This window comes from Chelonoidis abingdonii, chromosome 24 (genome assembly GCF_003597395.2).
Source record: "Chelonoidis abingdonii isolate Lonesome George chromosome 24, CheloAbing_2.0, whole genome shotgun sequence".
In the NCBI taxonomy this organism is placed as follows: domain Eukaryota; kingdom Metazoa; phylum Chordata; order Testudines; family Testudinidae; genus Chelonoidis; species Chelonoidis abingdonii.
The window spans coordinates 5,873,530-5,890,131 of NC_133792.1; the positions used below are offsets into that span (position 1 = coordinate 5,873,530).

At 60.0% G+C, this 16,602-nt stretch overlaps 1 protein-coding gene across 3 annotated transcripts in view; it reads left to right on the forward strand.

Moving 5' to 3' along the window:
* ABCA2 (ATP binding cassette subfamily A member 2) overlaps window positions 1-16,602 on the forward strand; it is a 118,236-nt gene that overhangs the window by 47,453 nt on the left and 54,181 nt on the right. For 2 of the 3 annotated variants that reach the window (XM_032780148.2, XM_075060484.1), the window contains exons 2-8: window positions 1,468-1,561; window positions 6,337-6,448; window positions 7,798-7,964; window positions 9,599-9,726; window positions 10,868-10,972; window positions 13,696-13,881; window positions 14,280-14,498. In XM_032780148.2, the coding sequence (XP_032636039.1) occupies window positions 1,468-1,561; window positions 6,337-6,448; window positions 7,798-7,964; window positions 9,599-9,726; window positions 10,868-10,972; window positions 13,696-13,881; window positions 14,280-14,498 (1,011 nt within the window). The remainder of the gene's footprint in view (window positions 1-1,467; window positions 1,562-6,336; window positions 6,449-7,797; window positions 7,965-9,598; window positions 9,727-10,867; window positions 10,973-13,695; window positions 13,882-14,279; window positions 14,499-16,602) is intronic. The other variant, XM_075060485.1, reaches the window with a different exon arrangement.

Below are 16,602 nucleotides of genomic sequence, written 5' to 3' on the forward strand. Positions count from 1 at the left end.
CCCCCCCATCTCTGCTAATGTCCCTTAGTCCTGACTCGCAAGCTCCTCTGCTATCCTAGCCACGGGCTCCCTGCCACTCCCCAGCTCGGCCGCTGCCCCAAAATTCTCACCCGCAGCCCCCTGCTGTCCCAGCCCTGGGCTCCCTGCCCCCCGCCCTCCCCGGTCGGCGGTGCCCCTCAATTCTCATCCGCAGCCCCCTGCTGTCCTAGCCCTGGGCTCCCTGCTCCCCAACTCCCATCTCTGCCAGTGTCCCTCAATCATGACCCGCAGCCCCTCTGATACTTCAGTTCTCGTAGTGGGTGGGGGGCAGGTGTTAGGATGCTGATGAATATCCACAGGCACTAAGCTGAGGTCCCCCAAATTCATGTCACTTGTGATCCAAGGTGGATTTGATGTCTGGTCTCCATCCAGCGGGTGAAAGGTACCTAGGTTCAGAACCTCAAAGGTATTTAAGTACTTAACTCCCAGTGGTTTCAATATCCTAAATCAGGGGTGGGCAAACTTTTTGGCCCAAAGGCCACATTTGGGTATAGAAATTGTATGTCAGGCCATGAATGCTCATGAAATTGGGGTTGGGATGCAGGAGGGGGTGAAGGCTCTGGGGTGGGGCCAGAAATGAGGAGTGTGTGGGAGGGGGCTCTGGGCTGGGGCAGAGAACTGGGGCATGGGGGCGGAATGAGGGGTCTGGCTGGGGGTGTAGGCTCTGGGATGGGGAGTTTGGGGTGCAGGAGGGTGCTCCGCGTTGGGACTGAGGGGTTCAGAGGGTGGGAGGGGGATAAGGACTGAGGCAGGGGGTTGGGGTACAGGGGGGTGCTCAGGAGTGTAGGCTCCAGGTGGCTCTTACGTCAAGCAGCTCCCGGAAGTAGTGGCGTGTCCCCCGTCCGGCTCCTGCACGGCCAGGCAGCTCTGTGTGCTGCCCCATCCACAGGCGCTGCCCCTGCAGCTCCCATTGGCCGCAGTTCCCAGCAAATGGGAGCTGGCAGGGCGGCGCTTGGGGTGGGGGTGGTGTGTGGAGCCCCCTGGCTGCCCCTATGCGTAAGAGCCAGAGGGAGGCCATGCTGCTGCTTCTGGGAGCTGCTAGAAGTGGCCTCTGACCCTGCTCCCCACAGCTGGAGTGGGGATGTGGCCCACGGGCCGTAGTTTGCTCACCTCTGTCCTAAATACTTCTGAGGGTCTGGGCCCTGCTCCCCTAAGCTGCCTGCCTGCATGCATATAGGCCTGGATGCCCTGGTGTTGAGACGTTTGGCTTATGTCTCCTCTCCTGCTCCCTGGCTGCTGTTGGTTCAGGGAGGTCAGTGGGATCTCACTGGGAGTGTGCGCACTGGGGAGCGATCTCAGTAAACAGAGCAATTTGGTCCCCAAGAAACTGAGCAAAGTCTGTGCTGATTGGATGGATCCTATGGGAAGTGGGGGGCAGAAAACCACCCTGAACCTCACGGTCACCTGTGCTTTTTGTCTTGTCCTCAGTGGGTGCTGGCCTTCGAGATCTTCATCCCCTTGGTCCTCTTCTTCATCCTCCTGGGGCTGCGGCAGAAGAAGCCCACCATCCCCGTGAAGGAAGGTGAGTGTGGGCTGTGGGAATGGTGCCGGGACACTCTGGAGGGCAATGCCCTGCCTTCTAGGGGAGGCGTGTGGGAGAGAAGTGGAAGGCCTGGGGGGTGAGACAGGGAAATTCCCCCCAGTGATAGCACAGACCCCCAGCCACCGCTTCCCTCTCAGCCAAGCAGATCCTTCCTTTAGAGAACACTCCGGGGGAGGGCTCGGGCACTGGGCAGGGAGGGGGCTCACAGGGAGGCCTGGGTGGGAAACCCAGGTGTCCTAGCCCCACGCAGGGGAGTGCAGCAACTCGGGCAGGCCGGGGCAGTGTGGCTGCTCGCACCTGGCCTAGGCTAACCCAGCTGCTCACCTGGGCTAACCTTGCAGTGCAGTCGGACCATGCAGTTAAGGCTAGCTCTTCCCAGGAACAGAGCCTGACTCCAGTGGGCTTTGTAAAGTGGCAGCATGTCCACTGCTCCAATTCCCCAGGGCTGGTGCACTGAAGGAGCAGCCCCTATGGATAAGAGCTTCTGGGGCCCCCTATGGAAAAAGAGAGCTCCAGCAGATTCCCCCTTCCAGTGAGAGTCCAGGGCTCTCCCCCGGGCGGGCCAGGGATGCCGCGCTGCAAGGCACCAGGGCAGCTCCCCACAGGCTCTGCCATCCCAGCAGGACGAGGGTGAAGACTGGCATGCAGACAGGAATTGCCAGCCCGGGTTTTATCATTGTTATATTAGCGTCTAGACTCCCCGAATGCCATTGGGACTCCATTGTGCCAGGCGCTACACAGACAGAGCGCCCCTTCTGAATAGACAAAGGGGAAACTGAGGTGAAAGGGTCAGACAGTGGGTCAGTGGGAAAGGCAAGAACTGAACCTGGGTCCTGATTCCTAGTCCAATGCCCTATCCACTAGACTGCACTGCCTGCCTGGCTCACAGCAGGGCTCCCTTGGGGCCAGCATCTGTTGATGTGAGCGGCCAGCTCTAGCGGCTTCACAGGAAGGGGCAGGAGACCCTGCAGCCCCCAAGGGAAGTCCTTCCTTGCCCCATTATCAGGCTGGCAGGTGCCTTGATGAAGGGATTGGCACCTCTGCCAGGGGAGGAGGCTGTGGGAGAGGGAGGGAAGCTGGCAGAAACAGTGGCTGCAGAATAGGGTGACCAGATGTCCCGATTTTATAGGGACAGTCCTGACTTTTGGGTCTTTTTCTTATATAGGGTTCTATTACCGCCCCCCCCGCCCCCCCCGTCCCAATTTTTCACTTGTGCTGTCTGGTCATCCTCCTGCAGAATGAGGGGCCAGCCAGGAACCCCAGGATGGAAGATGTGTTCCAGCGGGCTCTGCTCCCCCCTATTCCAGCACCCTACTCCCTCCAGGCCCCCCACCCCACATCCCCAGCAGAGAGCTCAGCCCCTGACTGCTGCCTGGGGAAATGAAGCAGCCTTTGCTAGGGCTTGATAGGGGTTGGGTGGGTGGGGGAGGAGGAGGGGTAGGGCAGAGTGGAAGGGGGACTGGGACACATCAGTGCGATGCCCTGGCTCTCTGGGAGTGGGGCAGGCCGTGGCGGAGGGTAATGGTGTCCTGAGCCTGTGTTTCAGCCATCTCTGCACGTGGAGAGCCTTTGGTGCTGGCGAGGAGGAGCACCCGGCCAGGCTGTGACTGCCCGCACGCCAGGTCCCCATCTCTGACCTGTGCTTTTTGTTTTGTTTCTCTCTCACACACGTTCTCTTTTTTTACTTTCCCCATCATCACTCCCCTGTCTGCCTCTCCTCCACACTGCCACTGCATGCTCCAGTCTGTAAGTTGTTGGTTGGGTTAGCGCTTCCACTCTCCCCTTTGGCAAAGCATTCTCGGAAACGGCAGCCATGGTGGCCTGGCTTTCTTGGCTGCTTTGACTCACACATTTACTTAATTCGAGCCTTCACCCCTCCTCCTCCTCCTCCCACCCCCGTGGGGACTGGTGAAAAGGAACCTGCCCAGTGTACCACAGCCAGAGGCTCCATTCTGGGTTGTGCCATAGACCCACCATCTTTCCTGGAGTGCCTCAGTGCCGTGGTCAGCCCAGGCTCCTGACTCGGCCACAATTCTCATTCCCTGCTCCTCACCGTCTCTGTTGGGCCCCATTACATGGCCGGGCCCCTTCCTGAGTTTAACAGTCACTGCTGAGCTTGGCTGGGTTGAACAGGTTCTGCCCCTTGGGTCATGGGTCCTGCAGGGGTTAAAGCAGGGGCCCAGCTGTGGAGGAGGGGGAGCAGTGGGGGAGAAACTGGTCCCCCCCCCCCCTCCAGCCCCATTGTGTTCCCCCTTGGGGCAAACTGTGCTCTAACCCGGGTAAGAAGCAGTGCACTCTTCCTGTCTCTCGCATTTCCTTGTGTGTCTGGGGGGAGGAGCTGGAGACCCCGCTCTGGGTTCATCTACACCGTGACAGTGGCTGCCACGGGGGACCTGGTAACCACATGGTTGTTTTGGACGTGCAGATAGCACGGCTCCTACTTGTAGCCTCGACAGAGCTGACCTGTGCGAGACAGTGTCCTAGGGCTGTGTGCCAGCCTGCTTTATGCAAGGCGTCGGGACGGGGGGAGATGCCACTAATACTGGACGATTGAACCCCAGTGGAATCATGCCTGGGGACAATTGTGTTGTAACTGGGACCTCGATAGCATTGCTTTTATAGTGGGGATGGGCCCTGTGTGCATGTGGGTGTACGTACATGGATGGGTGGGCAGGCGAGTCTCTCTCTCTCTCTCTCTCTCCCCCTCCCCCCCTCCCCCCCCCGCAAGAGGTAAAATACTTTGATTTTTTTTTTTAAACTTCTTCCAATGCACTTTGTGCCTGGCCCAGGCTGTTGTGACCCAGTGCAGGCACAAGTAGGTTTAACCCCTAGGTTTGAGCTGCGCTGTTTCAGGTGGGCAGCTGGGGCCCTCTCCCCCAGAATTCGCCCATTATTCCCTCTGCAGTGCAAAGCCCCTTTCTGATTCCCTCCTAGGGCTGCCGTAAATGACTCTGTCCCTGCTCCCCATCGCCCCAGCCTGCTGTGGGCTTGTGTCCCACCTGGTTCACTGCTTTGCCCCACAGGCTTATCGAATCCCAGTCTGTCCCGAGGCTAACGGATCTGCGTCAGTGTGTGTCTCTTCACCAGTCCCTGCCTCTCTGCAGTGTCTTTCTGAACACAGACCTTTGTTCAGCCCTAGCTCCACCGTGGGGGTGGGACGGGAGGGGGTGTTTTAGAGCCACTCTTGGCTCTAACCACATTAGTGAACAGAAGCCAGGAGTTAGGGTTTTTTATTTAAATTGTCTGAATAGTTTGCGATGGAGCCCTGTCTCTGCTGCTCCAGGCCCGGGTTTGGGACTGGAGTATCTGGCCAGCCCCAGTTCCCACGGCCCCTCCAGTGGGAGTTTGCTGCTGAGTAACTGAGCGGCAGGACAATGTGATGTCCTGATGAGTGACTGGAGATGGAGGAGACTCGGTGTCTGACCCTGTCTCCCCACCCTGCCCAGCACACAGGGTGCCTGGGAGGGGGCTCTCCACCAGACCCCATCTCCTCCCACCACACACCTCAGCTCAGATGGGAGCCCCCACCCAACCTTGGCACACAGGCCCACCCTGCTCCTTGTGAGCACAGAGATAGGATTATTAGCAGCTCTTGGTCACTAGAACAGTCCCCTCTGGATCCCTGCCTGTTTTCCTCACCCCTCCGGTGACTCTGCTTCTGCATGCCACTCGCCCCAGCACCCTTGGATGTGGGTGCTTCCATTCCACCTGTGGCTGGCCCAGAAGCAGTGGGGCCATGCCATGGGCATGACAGCCAAGCCCAGCTGCGTCCCTGGTGGGCTTCCTTGGGTTCACCACCCTCCCCTCCTGGGGCACGTTAGCTGACTCCCAGCCGCATGCTGGTTCTGCTATTTTAATTTGGAATATTTGGCTCGTTCTGGGAGCAGCGATCGCAGGAGGCAGGAACCTGGGGAGATGCAGCAGTGGGGCTGGGAGAATGGCCCAAAGTGGGGAAGGGCTGTTTCTTTGCTAGCCGGGGCTGACGGTGGAGCTATAGGGAAAGGTCACTTGTTAACATCCTCACCCCCCTTCACACGCTCTCATCCCAGCTGCTATCTCCTCCCTGCCTCGTCATTTCTGCTTCCTAATAAAACTCCTGTGCTTCGCCTCAGCCAGCCCTAGATTGAGGGAGCCGGGCAGGGGTGCGGCCCATTCAAAAGTGCCCCAGGGGCTTCTAGCACTGGCTGCTCTCACCTTGTGCCCCCTTCACCTCCCACCTTTCTGAAAATCAACCCTTCATCTGAGAGTCACTACTGGGCTGATCAGAACAGCTGCTGGGTTTGCAGCTTCCCCGGGGGTCCCCCTGCTTTCTGGGAGCTGGGGGCATGGGGAGCGCTCAGGGCAGCGAAGGGTGGCAGGCCCCTGCAGCCTGGACCCAGGGGGCTGTAAAAGTGCCCCAGGGAACTGGAGATGAGCGTAGCGCCCCACACAGCTGTGGGGCCTGGCCCTGCGACAGAAGGGCCCTGTGGCGGGACCAGCTGCCCCATGCAGGGTCCAGGGGAGAAAGCAGGACTGGCTCCTGGATGCCGGCCGGGGAGACCCACTGGGCACCTCACAGAGGCTAACATGAAAGAGTGGGGCTCTGTGACCTCTGACCTTTACCCTCTGACCTTCCACTTGGAGATAACGTACTAGCCAATAATCGTACTGATCCAACACTCATGCTTCTCTTTGAACTGGGTGTCTGTCCCCCCCGCTTCCCTGTCCCCCTATATCTTTCCTCTCTCTCTTGCACTGTCTCTCTCCCGCTCCAGCTTTCTACACAGCAGCCCCTCTCACCTCGGCTGGGATCCTGCCGGTGATGCAGTCCTTATGCCCTGACGGCCAGAGAGATGAGTTTGGATTCCTGCAGTATTCCAATTCCACGTGAGTCCATCCCCTTCCTTGACGGCTTGTCTCTTTGCCTTGGGTCCGCTTTGAGTGCAGGTGCGTGTCCAAATACATGCCCTCTCTCTTGCTCGTGCTGGCTGCTTACTGGTTTACAAGGACACCGAAATGGCTGAAGGTCATTCTGTCTAGCTGGGAGAAGAAAGGGTAAAAGCGCAGGACTGCAACATGGCATGGCCAAGTCACTTCCCATCATGTGCCTGTTTCCCCTCTACAAAGCAACGCTGATCCTACCCACCGGCAGGATTATTCAGTTCCTCTTTCTAAGTCACTAGATTCCCAGCCTGACAGCCCTGCAGAAATGCAGAGTTGTTCATCGGGGCTGAAGCACTGATTTATTTTTCACCCTCTGCTGCTGTTTGTTCCTGGCTGCCTACCTCTCCTCTGAGAAGACAGAATAAACCCACCGCTTTCAGTTCCTGGCCTGCGTGCACCGGCACAGCACTGGGGTAGTGCTTGAGTCCCGGTGCGTTCCTGGCCCATGACGGCCTGTGCCTTTTGGGTTGGATTGGTTTTGGGTTGTGAACTGCCCTCCATTCGCTGTCCTCAGGGTTTGGGTTTGTCCAGGAGCCTGGGAATACATTGGGGAGGGGACCCTCTCGCCATGTGCCTGATTCGTGCCAGGTGTCTGACAAGGGGAAGAGCCAGTTCTCTGTAGACTTGTCCTGTCTGAGCTGCTCCCAGCTGGATGAAATCCCTCCCTCCCTTTGGGATCTGTGCAGCTGAGCCGTAGCTCCCTGGACGTGGCCACGGCTGTCACCTGCCTCCATTCATTTCCTTGTCCAGAATTCCCCAGTGCCCACCTTCCCCGAATGAGACTGGGCCATGCCCCCTGCGTGAGCCTCTCGTCAGTGCTGCTTGGCCTTGCGCTGGGATCAGAGAGCAGTGTCGTTGCTCTGGGAGGGCTGGCAGATGGTCTGGGGGAGCAGGCGGGCCTCCAGCAAGCGGGGCTGGAACGGTGCTGGAGCGCTAAGCTGTTGCCCACAGGCCCACCTGGGTCCATGGCAGCTGGCTGGCTTCACTTGCTGACTCAGAGGCTTGGCTGAATTCGAGATGAGCTCTGCAGCCCCGCAAGTCCCAGCCCCACAGTGTCTGGCAGGGACAGGGTTAAAGGGGCAGGCGGGTAGGGGGTAGCTGTGTGCCTGGGGGAGGAGGGATCTCCCTCAAAGACACACCTGCTCCACCAATAACCCTCACCCTGGCAGCCCGTTTGCATTCCCCTTGTCATCAGCCTGGCCAGTGCCTGGCAGGGGCACTGCCCCCCACGTGCCCCCTCCCACAGGCCATCCTTGGTTGTGCTAAGGCCCCTCCTCTCCGCTCTCCCTCAGCGTGACCCAGCTCCTGGAGCGGCTCAATGAGGTGGTGGAAGAGAGCAACCTGTTTGACCCGAATCACCCTGGGCTGGAGGAGGAGCTGGAGTCCCTGCGGCGGCAGCTGGAGTCCCTCAGCAACAGTGAGCCCAGCTCCATGGAGACCCACTTCGACAGCCGGGCAGGTAGGGACGGGGCCACAGGCCTAACCTGCCCCCACTAATGAGTCACCACCGTCCCCGAGGCAGCTGACTGGGGTGTGGCAGGCCCAGGCAGGGATCTGGCAGCAGGAGCTGGGTGAACCCTGGGAAATAGCAGCATTGCCATTCGCAGAGCCATCATGGGGATGGCCCCACAGCATGGAGTCCAGGTCCCTGTCTGGGTGGCTCGGAGCCTCCCCGCAGCTCAGGGTGTCAGAGCCAGGTCCCATTTCTGCAGTGCTGTCATTGCATCCTGGTGCGGGAAGCTGCCTACAGTTTGGGATAGAGACACAGCCGTCTCTGCATCGTTTTGTGTCTCCTGCTCTTGGATGAGAGCCCCACTCTGCCAGCTGCACTGCCAGGGTCCTTGCCGACCTGAGCTGTGGCCCACACTTGGGCTTCTCCCATTGCGCTCTCTTGGGCCTGGTTGTGGATCCTGGAGCCTAAGCGAGAGCTTGAGGGGCTGTAGTGGTGGCAACAAAGCCTCGGGACAGGGTCTGCCGAGCAGATTGTCACGTGTCCACAGCAGGTCTGGAAGGGTGACCTTTAAACCTGCAGGGCAAACTGGGGCCTTGAGTGCCGGCAGTTAACGAGCTGGCATCCACTCCTTCCCCCCTCCGCCCCCCGATCCAGACCGGGGGCACTTCTCCCTGAGACCTGTTTGACTGACCCTGCGCCACTGAGCCTTCCAGGTCAGTCTGGCCCCATGGGCTGGGCAAACCATGGGCAGCTAAATGTCCTCTTGCAGATCAGCCTCTGTCCCAGTGGTGGCGTCCCGGCCGCTGGCTTCTCATGAGGGGCTGTCACAGCTGCTGTCGAGGAGACATGACTCGTTCTTCGTGCCTAGGGGCTGGTCACATAAGCCACATGGGGTTGTGTCTGTGTCCCCCATTCATGCAGAGTTAGATGGGCTGAGGGTTGACCCCAGTGCCCGTGGCTCGTACCCTCCCTGCGGCCATTCCAGGGAACATTTCGCTTGCACAGAGCAAAGGAAAGGGGAACTGAGGATCCTTGTCTGAACAAAGCATCTCGGAGGCGCTTCCCTGTGTGACAGCCTCCCTGTGTGAGTGGCATGGTGCTACTGTGCTCTACTCACCTCAGGCCCTGGTTCCCAGGTCCCTGGGGCATTGCTGCCTGCCCAGGCCAGGTGTATGAGGTGTGCTTAGCCCATGCATTGACAAACAACCTGTAAAACAGCACCGGCTGCAGGCAAAAGTGATGGCATTTATATTGGGATTGTTGTTTATTAGGTGTATTATGGTAGCACCGAGGCATCCCGGCCACAGACCAGGACCCCATTGTACTGGGGTGGGGCTGTGGACACAGAGCACCTGGCATGCTCAGTCCTAAAGGGGCGCCTAGAACTGGCCATGGTCAGTGATTACCTTTTGAAAGGGGCTAAAGCCTAGGTGAGGGTTTCACACCTGCTAGCTAGCACGTCTTAGAGCCCCACCTGCTCTCTTGGCGTGCCCAGTGCCACCAGCTCTCAGGATTCAGCTCGGGTGGACCCAAGTGTGAAATCCCCCCGCACAGCCGAGCAGTACCCAGCCCCAGCCCACATGTTGGGCGGGGGCAGCACAAGCCTCTAACGTCGCAGTGTTTCCCTTGCTCCCCGCCAGCGTCCGGCTTCACGCTGGGCTCCGTGGTGAAGGACCAGAGTGAACTTCATCGCTTCCTCGCTCGGAACCTCTCCTTGCCCAACGAGACGGCCCAGCTGCTGCTAGGCTCCAACATCAACCTCAAGGAGGTAAGTGCCTGCACGGGGAACCCCTCTCTGAGGAGCGCAGCCACACGGCCATGGGGCAGAAGGGCATGAAAGGACAGAAGGCTCGATCCTGCCAGGTGCTGAATACCCACACCTGCCTGCCAGCGGGAGTTGCACTGGATGAGTCAGGCTCAGGCCTCCTCTCTGTCAGATGCTGTAAAATATCTGTGGCGGGCACACAGCACTCATCTAGCCAACCGATGGCCATGGGCACCAGGGACACGCAGGGGTTACTCAGTGTGATCCCTGGGCTATGGCAGTGATATGTGGTGCTTCCCGTCGCTTTCGGACCCCTGGCAAGGGCGAGGGAACATGGCAAAGCCCGAGATCTTGTCACAGATCATGGTGGTCACGTAATTCGTGAATTTGAATCAAGTCCGTGAGAGCTTGGAAATGGCTGGAAAGCCACATTTGAGTAGCCCCCGAACTGGGTGGCACTGCAAGCTGGCGCATGGGGTTCCAAGGCCACTCTGGTTTGGGAGTGGCTGAATTGGTCTCGCCGTGGTGCAGTGGCTTGTTCACAGGCAGCTGGAGAGTCACAGACGCTTCTTGGCCTCTTCTGGAGCCTTGCTCTCCGGCTTCCCCCTTCGCTTCCTTGAGACTTATCTCTCCTTCACAGCTGTAGGCAGAGACCTCCTGCCCCATGGCTCTATCCATGCCAACCAGATTAGCCGGACAGGAGAAGGGCACGCCCCAGGAACGAGCCCAGGGCTGGGAAGCCGGACAGGAGAAGGGCTGGTTCTGCAGCAGCAGTGGAGAGGGTTCCCAGCAGCCAGACTCCATGCCCGGCTCCGGCCAGAGCTTCACTTACCGATTTCTGCATCCAGCCCAGGGACGTCAGGCTCAGCTAGGGCAGGAGACACCTCGGCTTGGTTTACAGATGGCCGACAACGGGTTCCTCCTCGTGCTCAGCCAGTTGTTCTGATGGTTACTGACCCTTCCCCCCCAACTTCTAGTCTGAGTTTGCATCGCTTCAGGTTCCAGCTACTAGCTCTTGCTCTGCGTTGGCCTGGTGGGTTAGATGACCCACACACATACACACACCCCTCCCAGGTCTCAGCAACCCCTCCCATGGCTGTCCCTGCAGATGAGGATAGTCTGTCCCCGCGCTCTCCCCTTGCAGGTCTATCGCCTGTTTTTCGGCTCCTCGCCTGCTTCGGCGGACAACGCCCACGAGAGAGAGCCCTGGGACCAGTTCAGCACTGGAGAAAAGATTCTCCAGCTGGAGGTGAGGAGGGAGATGTGGGTCGGGAGGTGGTGTGAGGGGGGAATGCATGAGAGGGTTTGAGCTGGGGCACGCTCCCTGAGGGAGATCCTGACCCTGGAGTCAGGGAGGTGGCGGGAGCAGGGGAAGGTTCATGGGGGCAGTGGAACGCCTGGGATGTTGCAAGCTGAGGAGTGCTGGAGTGGCCATTTATCGTCCTGTACTCGCCAAACGGACAGCTCTCCAGCCCAGGACACCTCTTGCTGCGTGGCTCTGCTGCCTGCCTGGGTCTCCAGCCAGTCCCCTGCTTCTGTCGTTACGCTCGGAGCCAGGACTCCCCAGGGAGGCTGGGCCGGCCTTATTTCAGCTCTGTAAGGGACTCCCAGAGGCACTAAAACCTGGGGAAAACAAACGCTGCCCCCCGCATGCCCTGCCTGACTGTGGGTCTCGGAAAGGAAACAGCTGAGACCGTCTGACTCGTGTCACTCATGAGCACTGAGACTCCCCTGCCCTGCGCTTGTCTGAGGGATCAGGGAGAAGGCTGCGGAGGCGGAGGTGTGGGGGGACAGGAAGAGGGTCGGGTGTGTGATGGGGCTGGGGAGGGACAGGAAGAGTGCTCACTGCGTGACAGTGTGGCTGGGTGCGGGGGGGGAAGGCTGTGTGGTGGTGTGATGGGGAGACTAGCTGCCTTGGCATTGGGAGGGAAAAGGGCTGGCTGCATGGTCCTGGAGTTGGGGGGTGGTGGGGAAGAGGACTGGCTGCGGCCGGGGGCGGGAAGAGGACTGGCTGTGGTCGAAGGGGGGGAAGAGGGCTGACTGCATGGTCCTGGAGTTGGGGGGAGGGGGGAAAAGAGGGCTGGCTGCGGCGTGGGGCGCGGGGAGGAGGACTGGCTGCAGTGTGTAGGGGGAAGAAGGCTGGCTGCGGTGGAGAGGGCTGGCTGCATGGCAGTTCAGTAGCTGTGGGGAAGGCTGCGTCACAGCTAGGGCTTGCTTGGCAGCACCGTCTCCCTGCCTGCCCTACACCAGCACAGGTCCTTTCCAGATTATCACAGTCCTCAGGTAGCTGCAACCCAGAGCAGATCCCTGCAGCACCCACCCCTCTGCTTCCTGCCGGCGTGTGGGTCACGTCAGCACCACCAACAGTACCAAAGCAAGTCCTGGCTGCTGGGCCTCTGGCCCTGCTGGGGGGAATTGGTTCCCCCTCTCAGCGATGGAGTGGGGAATGGGCATCCTGTGTTCCAGCCAGTGACAGCTGCCGAGACCCCTCTGCCCTCCTGGAATGAGCCTTGGTCAAGTGGCCTGAGCACGAGACTGGGAGCCAGGGGTTGGTTCCTGGGCTCTACTCCTGGTTCTGCCGTTGGCTCAGTGGGTCACTTCCCTGCTGTGCACCTCCTGCCAGTAACAGCACAGCCAGGCTGGGACTCGCTAGAGGCTGTGCCGGGCAGGGCTGCTTTCCCCAGGGAGTCTAAGCCCTGTGTTCCCGCTGCAGCAGCATGTCTGTGCGGGTAGCGTGTCCTCCCACATCTAGCTGGCCCTGCGCCCTGCCTGAGCCATCCCGCGGCAGCGTCCATCACAGTACCATGGCAAGGTGGGATTGGAAGGGACCTGGAGAGCTCACCTCATCCCACCGGCCATGCTGAGGCGGGATTCTTGTACTCATACTGTATAGGGGGGATTTTCCCTGCCCCTCACTTTGGAGGAGTGGGAGGCAGGGAGCGCTCCCCAAACTCGAGAGGCCCTTTGCAAAGGGCACTGGGCAGCCTTCAGTACAGGGGCTGGGATTGGGGTACCCCATTGCACTGCCCTCAGGCTCTGGTCCCTTCAGTGCAGTCGTGTGCAGCAGGGCACAGGGCAGTGGGGTGAGGGCTGGCTATGGAGCCTTTCCCCTTGGCCCAGGTCTGGGCTGGTCCAGGGTCTTTTTCAGTCACTGCTACCGCTAGGCATCCTGTGTGAAATGAGCTGGAAGGCTCGCTCTTTCCAATTAGGCCTGAGCTTGCGCTGCTGGGACCAGGACTCTTCTCCCCTGCCCCGAGAATGGCTGCCCCAGAAGCTCACACAGGCGGGGTCTCTTCCTTGGATACAGCTGGGGAAGACAGAGATGCCTGGACCCTCTGGATAGATCCCTCCAGGCCAGGCTCCCTCCCTGCCTTCAGCCAACGCTTCCAGTCCACGAGGCTGTCTCCTTCCCCTTCAGCCCCTGCGGACATTTCCATGCCTGCCACGTCGCATCACCCTCTCCCTAAATCCCCATCCCATCTCCCCTCCTTGAGCCCCCAGCTCTCCCTGCACCTCATTGCTCTTGTACATCTTTCCCCTCGGCCACAGGCCCTCTCCTTCCATCAGATGACGGCACGTGCCCCATCCTATCCATGTCCCTAGACTCTTCATGCATCCCCTGCCCCTGAATGTCTCCAGGGCCCATTCCCTGCCATCTCCCCTTCTCTGTGCCCCCAAGGTCCCCATGGGTCATGTCCCCCTTTCCACCCTTCTCCAAGCTCTCCTTGTACTTGCTCCAGTGGTCCCCCTTCCCCTGTCTCTCGTGAGGTCCCCTTGCCCCACACCTGCTGCTGGCCAGGCCTTGAGGCTGAGGGAGCGAAGATGCTGCTGTTCTTCTCTGGCCAGTTAGAAGTCTGGGGGACATGTGGGCCTCTTGTCAGTGCTCCACGGGGCCTTCTTCCTTCCACACCCTGCCAGGGATCTCACCTCCTGCCGCAGTCCCCTCACTTCCTCTCCCCCTGTTGGTTCCAGGAGAGCCTCCTGGGCGGGTGGAGGAACCTGGAAGATGGGCTGATCCACAGGGCTCTGCGCGACCCCAAGAGATCCACCCACAGGCAGGCCCTGCTGTACCTCCTGTCCCAGGCCCTGGGCCTGGCCGGCGCACCCTCTGAGGCCTCTGCTTCCTACAGCCCCCAGGCCTTTGTGAAGGAGATGGAGGTGAGGGGCTGCGAGCGATTGTGGGGGGCAGGCTCCGGTGTGACGGCTGTGTGTATTTCCTAGCCCCACGCTGGAGGGGACTCACCCCCACTGGTTACGGGCCTCTGGCTGGGACTCCTGCCCCCAGAGTGTCTGTGGCCAAGATTCCCCACCACTCCAAATTGGGCCATGGGGCTCTCTGGCTGGAGTCTCTGTCCTTCCCACGTGAAGGACATGCCCAGAGTCCAGGCAGAGCTGGGAACAGGTCCTTGCCTGGCACCGTGCCCTGCTGCCTGGGCAGAAAGGGAAAGCGAGGGGCTGCTCAGAATACAAGGAACCCCCTGCTTTGTGGAAGAGTCTGGCTGTTGCAGGCTGAGCCATCCCAGGCAGGGAGTGACAGCCCGTCCTCTCTCCCGCAGAGCATCCTCTTCACGCCATCGGTGCTGGAGCACCTGACCTGTGACCAGGATCAGGAGGAACTGAAGCAGATCCTGACTGTCCCGGGGAGCCAGCAGCCCTGGCTGCGGGCCTACCGGGCCACTGTCTGCAACGGGAGCACCAGCATCCGCCTGGAGCACTTCACACAGCTGGCCATGGAGCTCAAGGAGCAGCTGGATGTGCACAAAGTCATCAGCAGGGTAAGTGGCACCTCTGCCTGGCAGAGGGAGGGAGAATGTCTGTGGCTGCCCTGCTCTGACACTGGGGCCTGCCAGTCCTGGAGGGGGAAGCTGGGTACGTGCCTTGCCCTCTCTGCCACTCTGCACCCACCTTGGCATAAGGATGCAGAGCCCTGTGTCCAGGGACGTGATCTACTGGTCTCAAGCCATCTGCTCATTGAACTTGCAGCTCCCAGGCAGCAGTTGTCCTGGCCAGGTCACAGGTAGTGCTTGTTCCAGCTGATCTCCCTCCTGGCACTCAGTCACCAGTTCCTCGATCCACCCTCTGCCAGCGCCAGCCCAGCCAGGCGGGCTTTGCAGAGTGCCTGCTTAGCCAGCAGATGTGGGTGGGTTCAGACCTTGGGGGCAGAGCATTGAGACTCCTACGAGAAGGTCAGAGGCTTAGGGGCCCTGTGCTTTCCACCCCAGCCCTCCCAGCTCCCCTCCTCTGCCCCCCGCCCCCCGAAGCCAAGGTAGCTCTTCCTGGACCACCTCCCTCTTGCCTGGCTTTGCTCTCCCTAGTCTGGTATTTCAAAACTGCTTCACTTGCACCACCTGGCTTCCTCAGCTACTTGGTCATTTCAGAAAGCCCCGCCTCTGGGACGGAGTTTGCAAAGGGCCCATTCATCCTTTGCCCCAGGTGCATGGCCCCTGCCTGCCCCAGTGCTCACCATGTGCAGACGCAGAGCTGTTCTGTTGGTTGGGGTTGGTTTGCTGGGGTGTCTCTGAGATCTCTCCTGGACGCAGTGCAGCCACTGCCCTCCTGGCCACTGAGTCTCAGCCAGTCCAGGAAATGGGGCCAGGGCTAGGAGCTGTTGTCCCTGTCCCACAGACCAGCCCCTTTTATTTGCCAGAGAATCCACTCTCCTTCTCTTTCAACTGGCCCGGAGCCCTGGTCTATCTCTCCAAGCCATCCCCTCGCTCCCTGGGGCTGCAGGGTCCTGGGAGGAGATAGGACTGGACAGCATTGTCACTTCCACTCTAGGGCTTTGCAGAGCTCCATCCCACCAGCACCATCACTTGATATCCCTGGGACCAGCCCCACTTGTGTGCGTGCGCTTCAGGAGTATTCCAGGCGCCTGGCCACCAGTGCAGCCGAGGAGTGCAGCTCTCCCCATGTGGAGTGCCCAGTGCTCTCTGGCATCAGCGAGGGCAGGAATCGCACCCAGGGGTGTCCGCTCCCAGGTGCCATGGGGTCCTTAGCGAGAGGATGGCTGGGGCACTTAACATTATCCAGTTTAGTCACCTCTCTTATGTGGCTTTTTCCAATTTCGGCTCACTTGGGAGAGCTGCTGGAACAAGGGAACTGGTGCTGACGTGCCCTTGCAGGAGGGCCTGGGCACGGTGAATGTGCCAGAGAGGCCAATAGAATCCCACCGGGTGCTTGCCGAGCCTTTCCTAGAAAGATGGCACAGCCCTACGCAGGGTGCCTGGGTGCAGGGAGCCCAGCAGCTCCACAGACCACACATCCTCTCGCTGAGCTGGTTCATTGCACAGTGCCTGCTGTGTTAATTACACTGGCTACTGTCTCTGCCTCTCAGCAATGGACCCCCGTCAGCTTTAGGGGACGCAGTAAATGGCCTGGCCCGTATACGTGAGCCTGCCACCAGGAATGAGACACCTTGCCAGGTGAAGTCGAGCTGTGGAGGCTTGGCAGGTGTCGGTCACCTTGGGCATGAGCCTGAGGCTTCTTGGTATTTTCCTACAGCTGCTTACGCCCATTGCGAATGCGCAAGGCCATTGTGTTTCCATAGAGCTCCCTGATGCACAGCGCAAGGAGAACAGGGTGGCTCAAGGCACAGGGAATGGGTGACTGGCTTGCAGATGGTTGCAGATAAATGGGACCCCTCAGTGTGACAAGTAGCCCACTCTGGGGCCTGCTGGAGGGAGCGGGTGAGGGGCAGTAGGTGGAGGCTGTGGGAAGAGGAGGTGCGAAGCCAGGCAGAGTGCTGATGGAGTTGGGAGGCTGATGGAGTTGAATGTTGGGAGGCTGGACGGATGGGGAGCCAGGGCTGTGGGAGCAGCAATCCAGGCCCTGGGCAACCCAGCCTGTATCTGTGATGGACCACATGTGTTTCACGCCAGG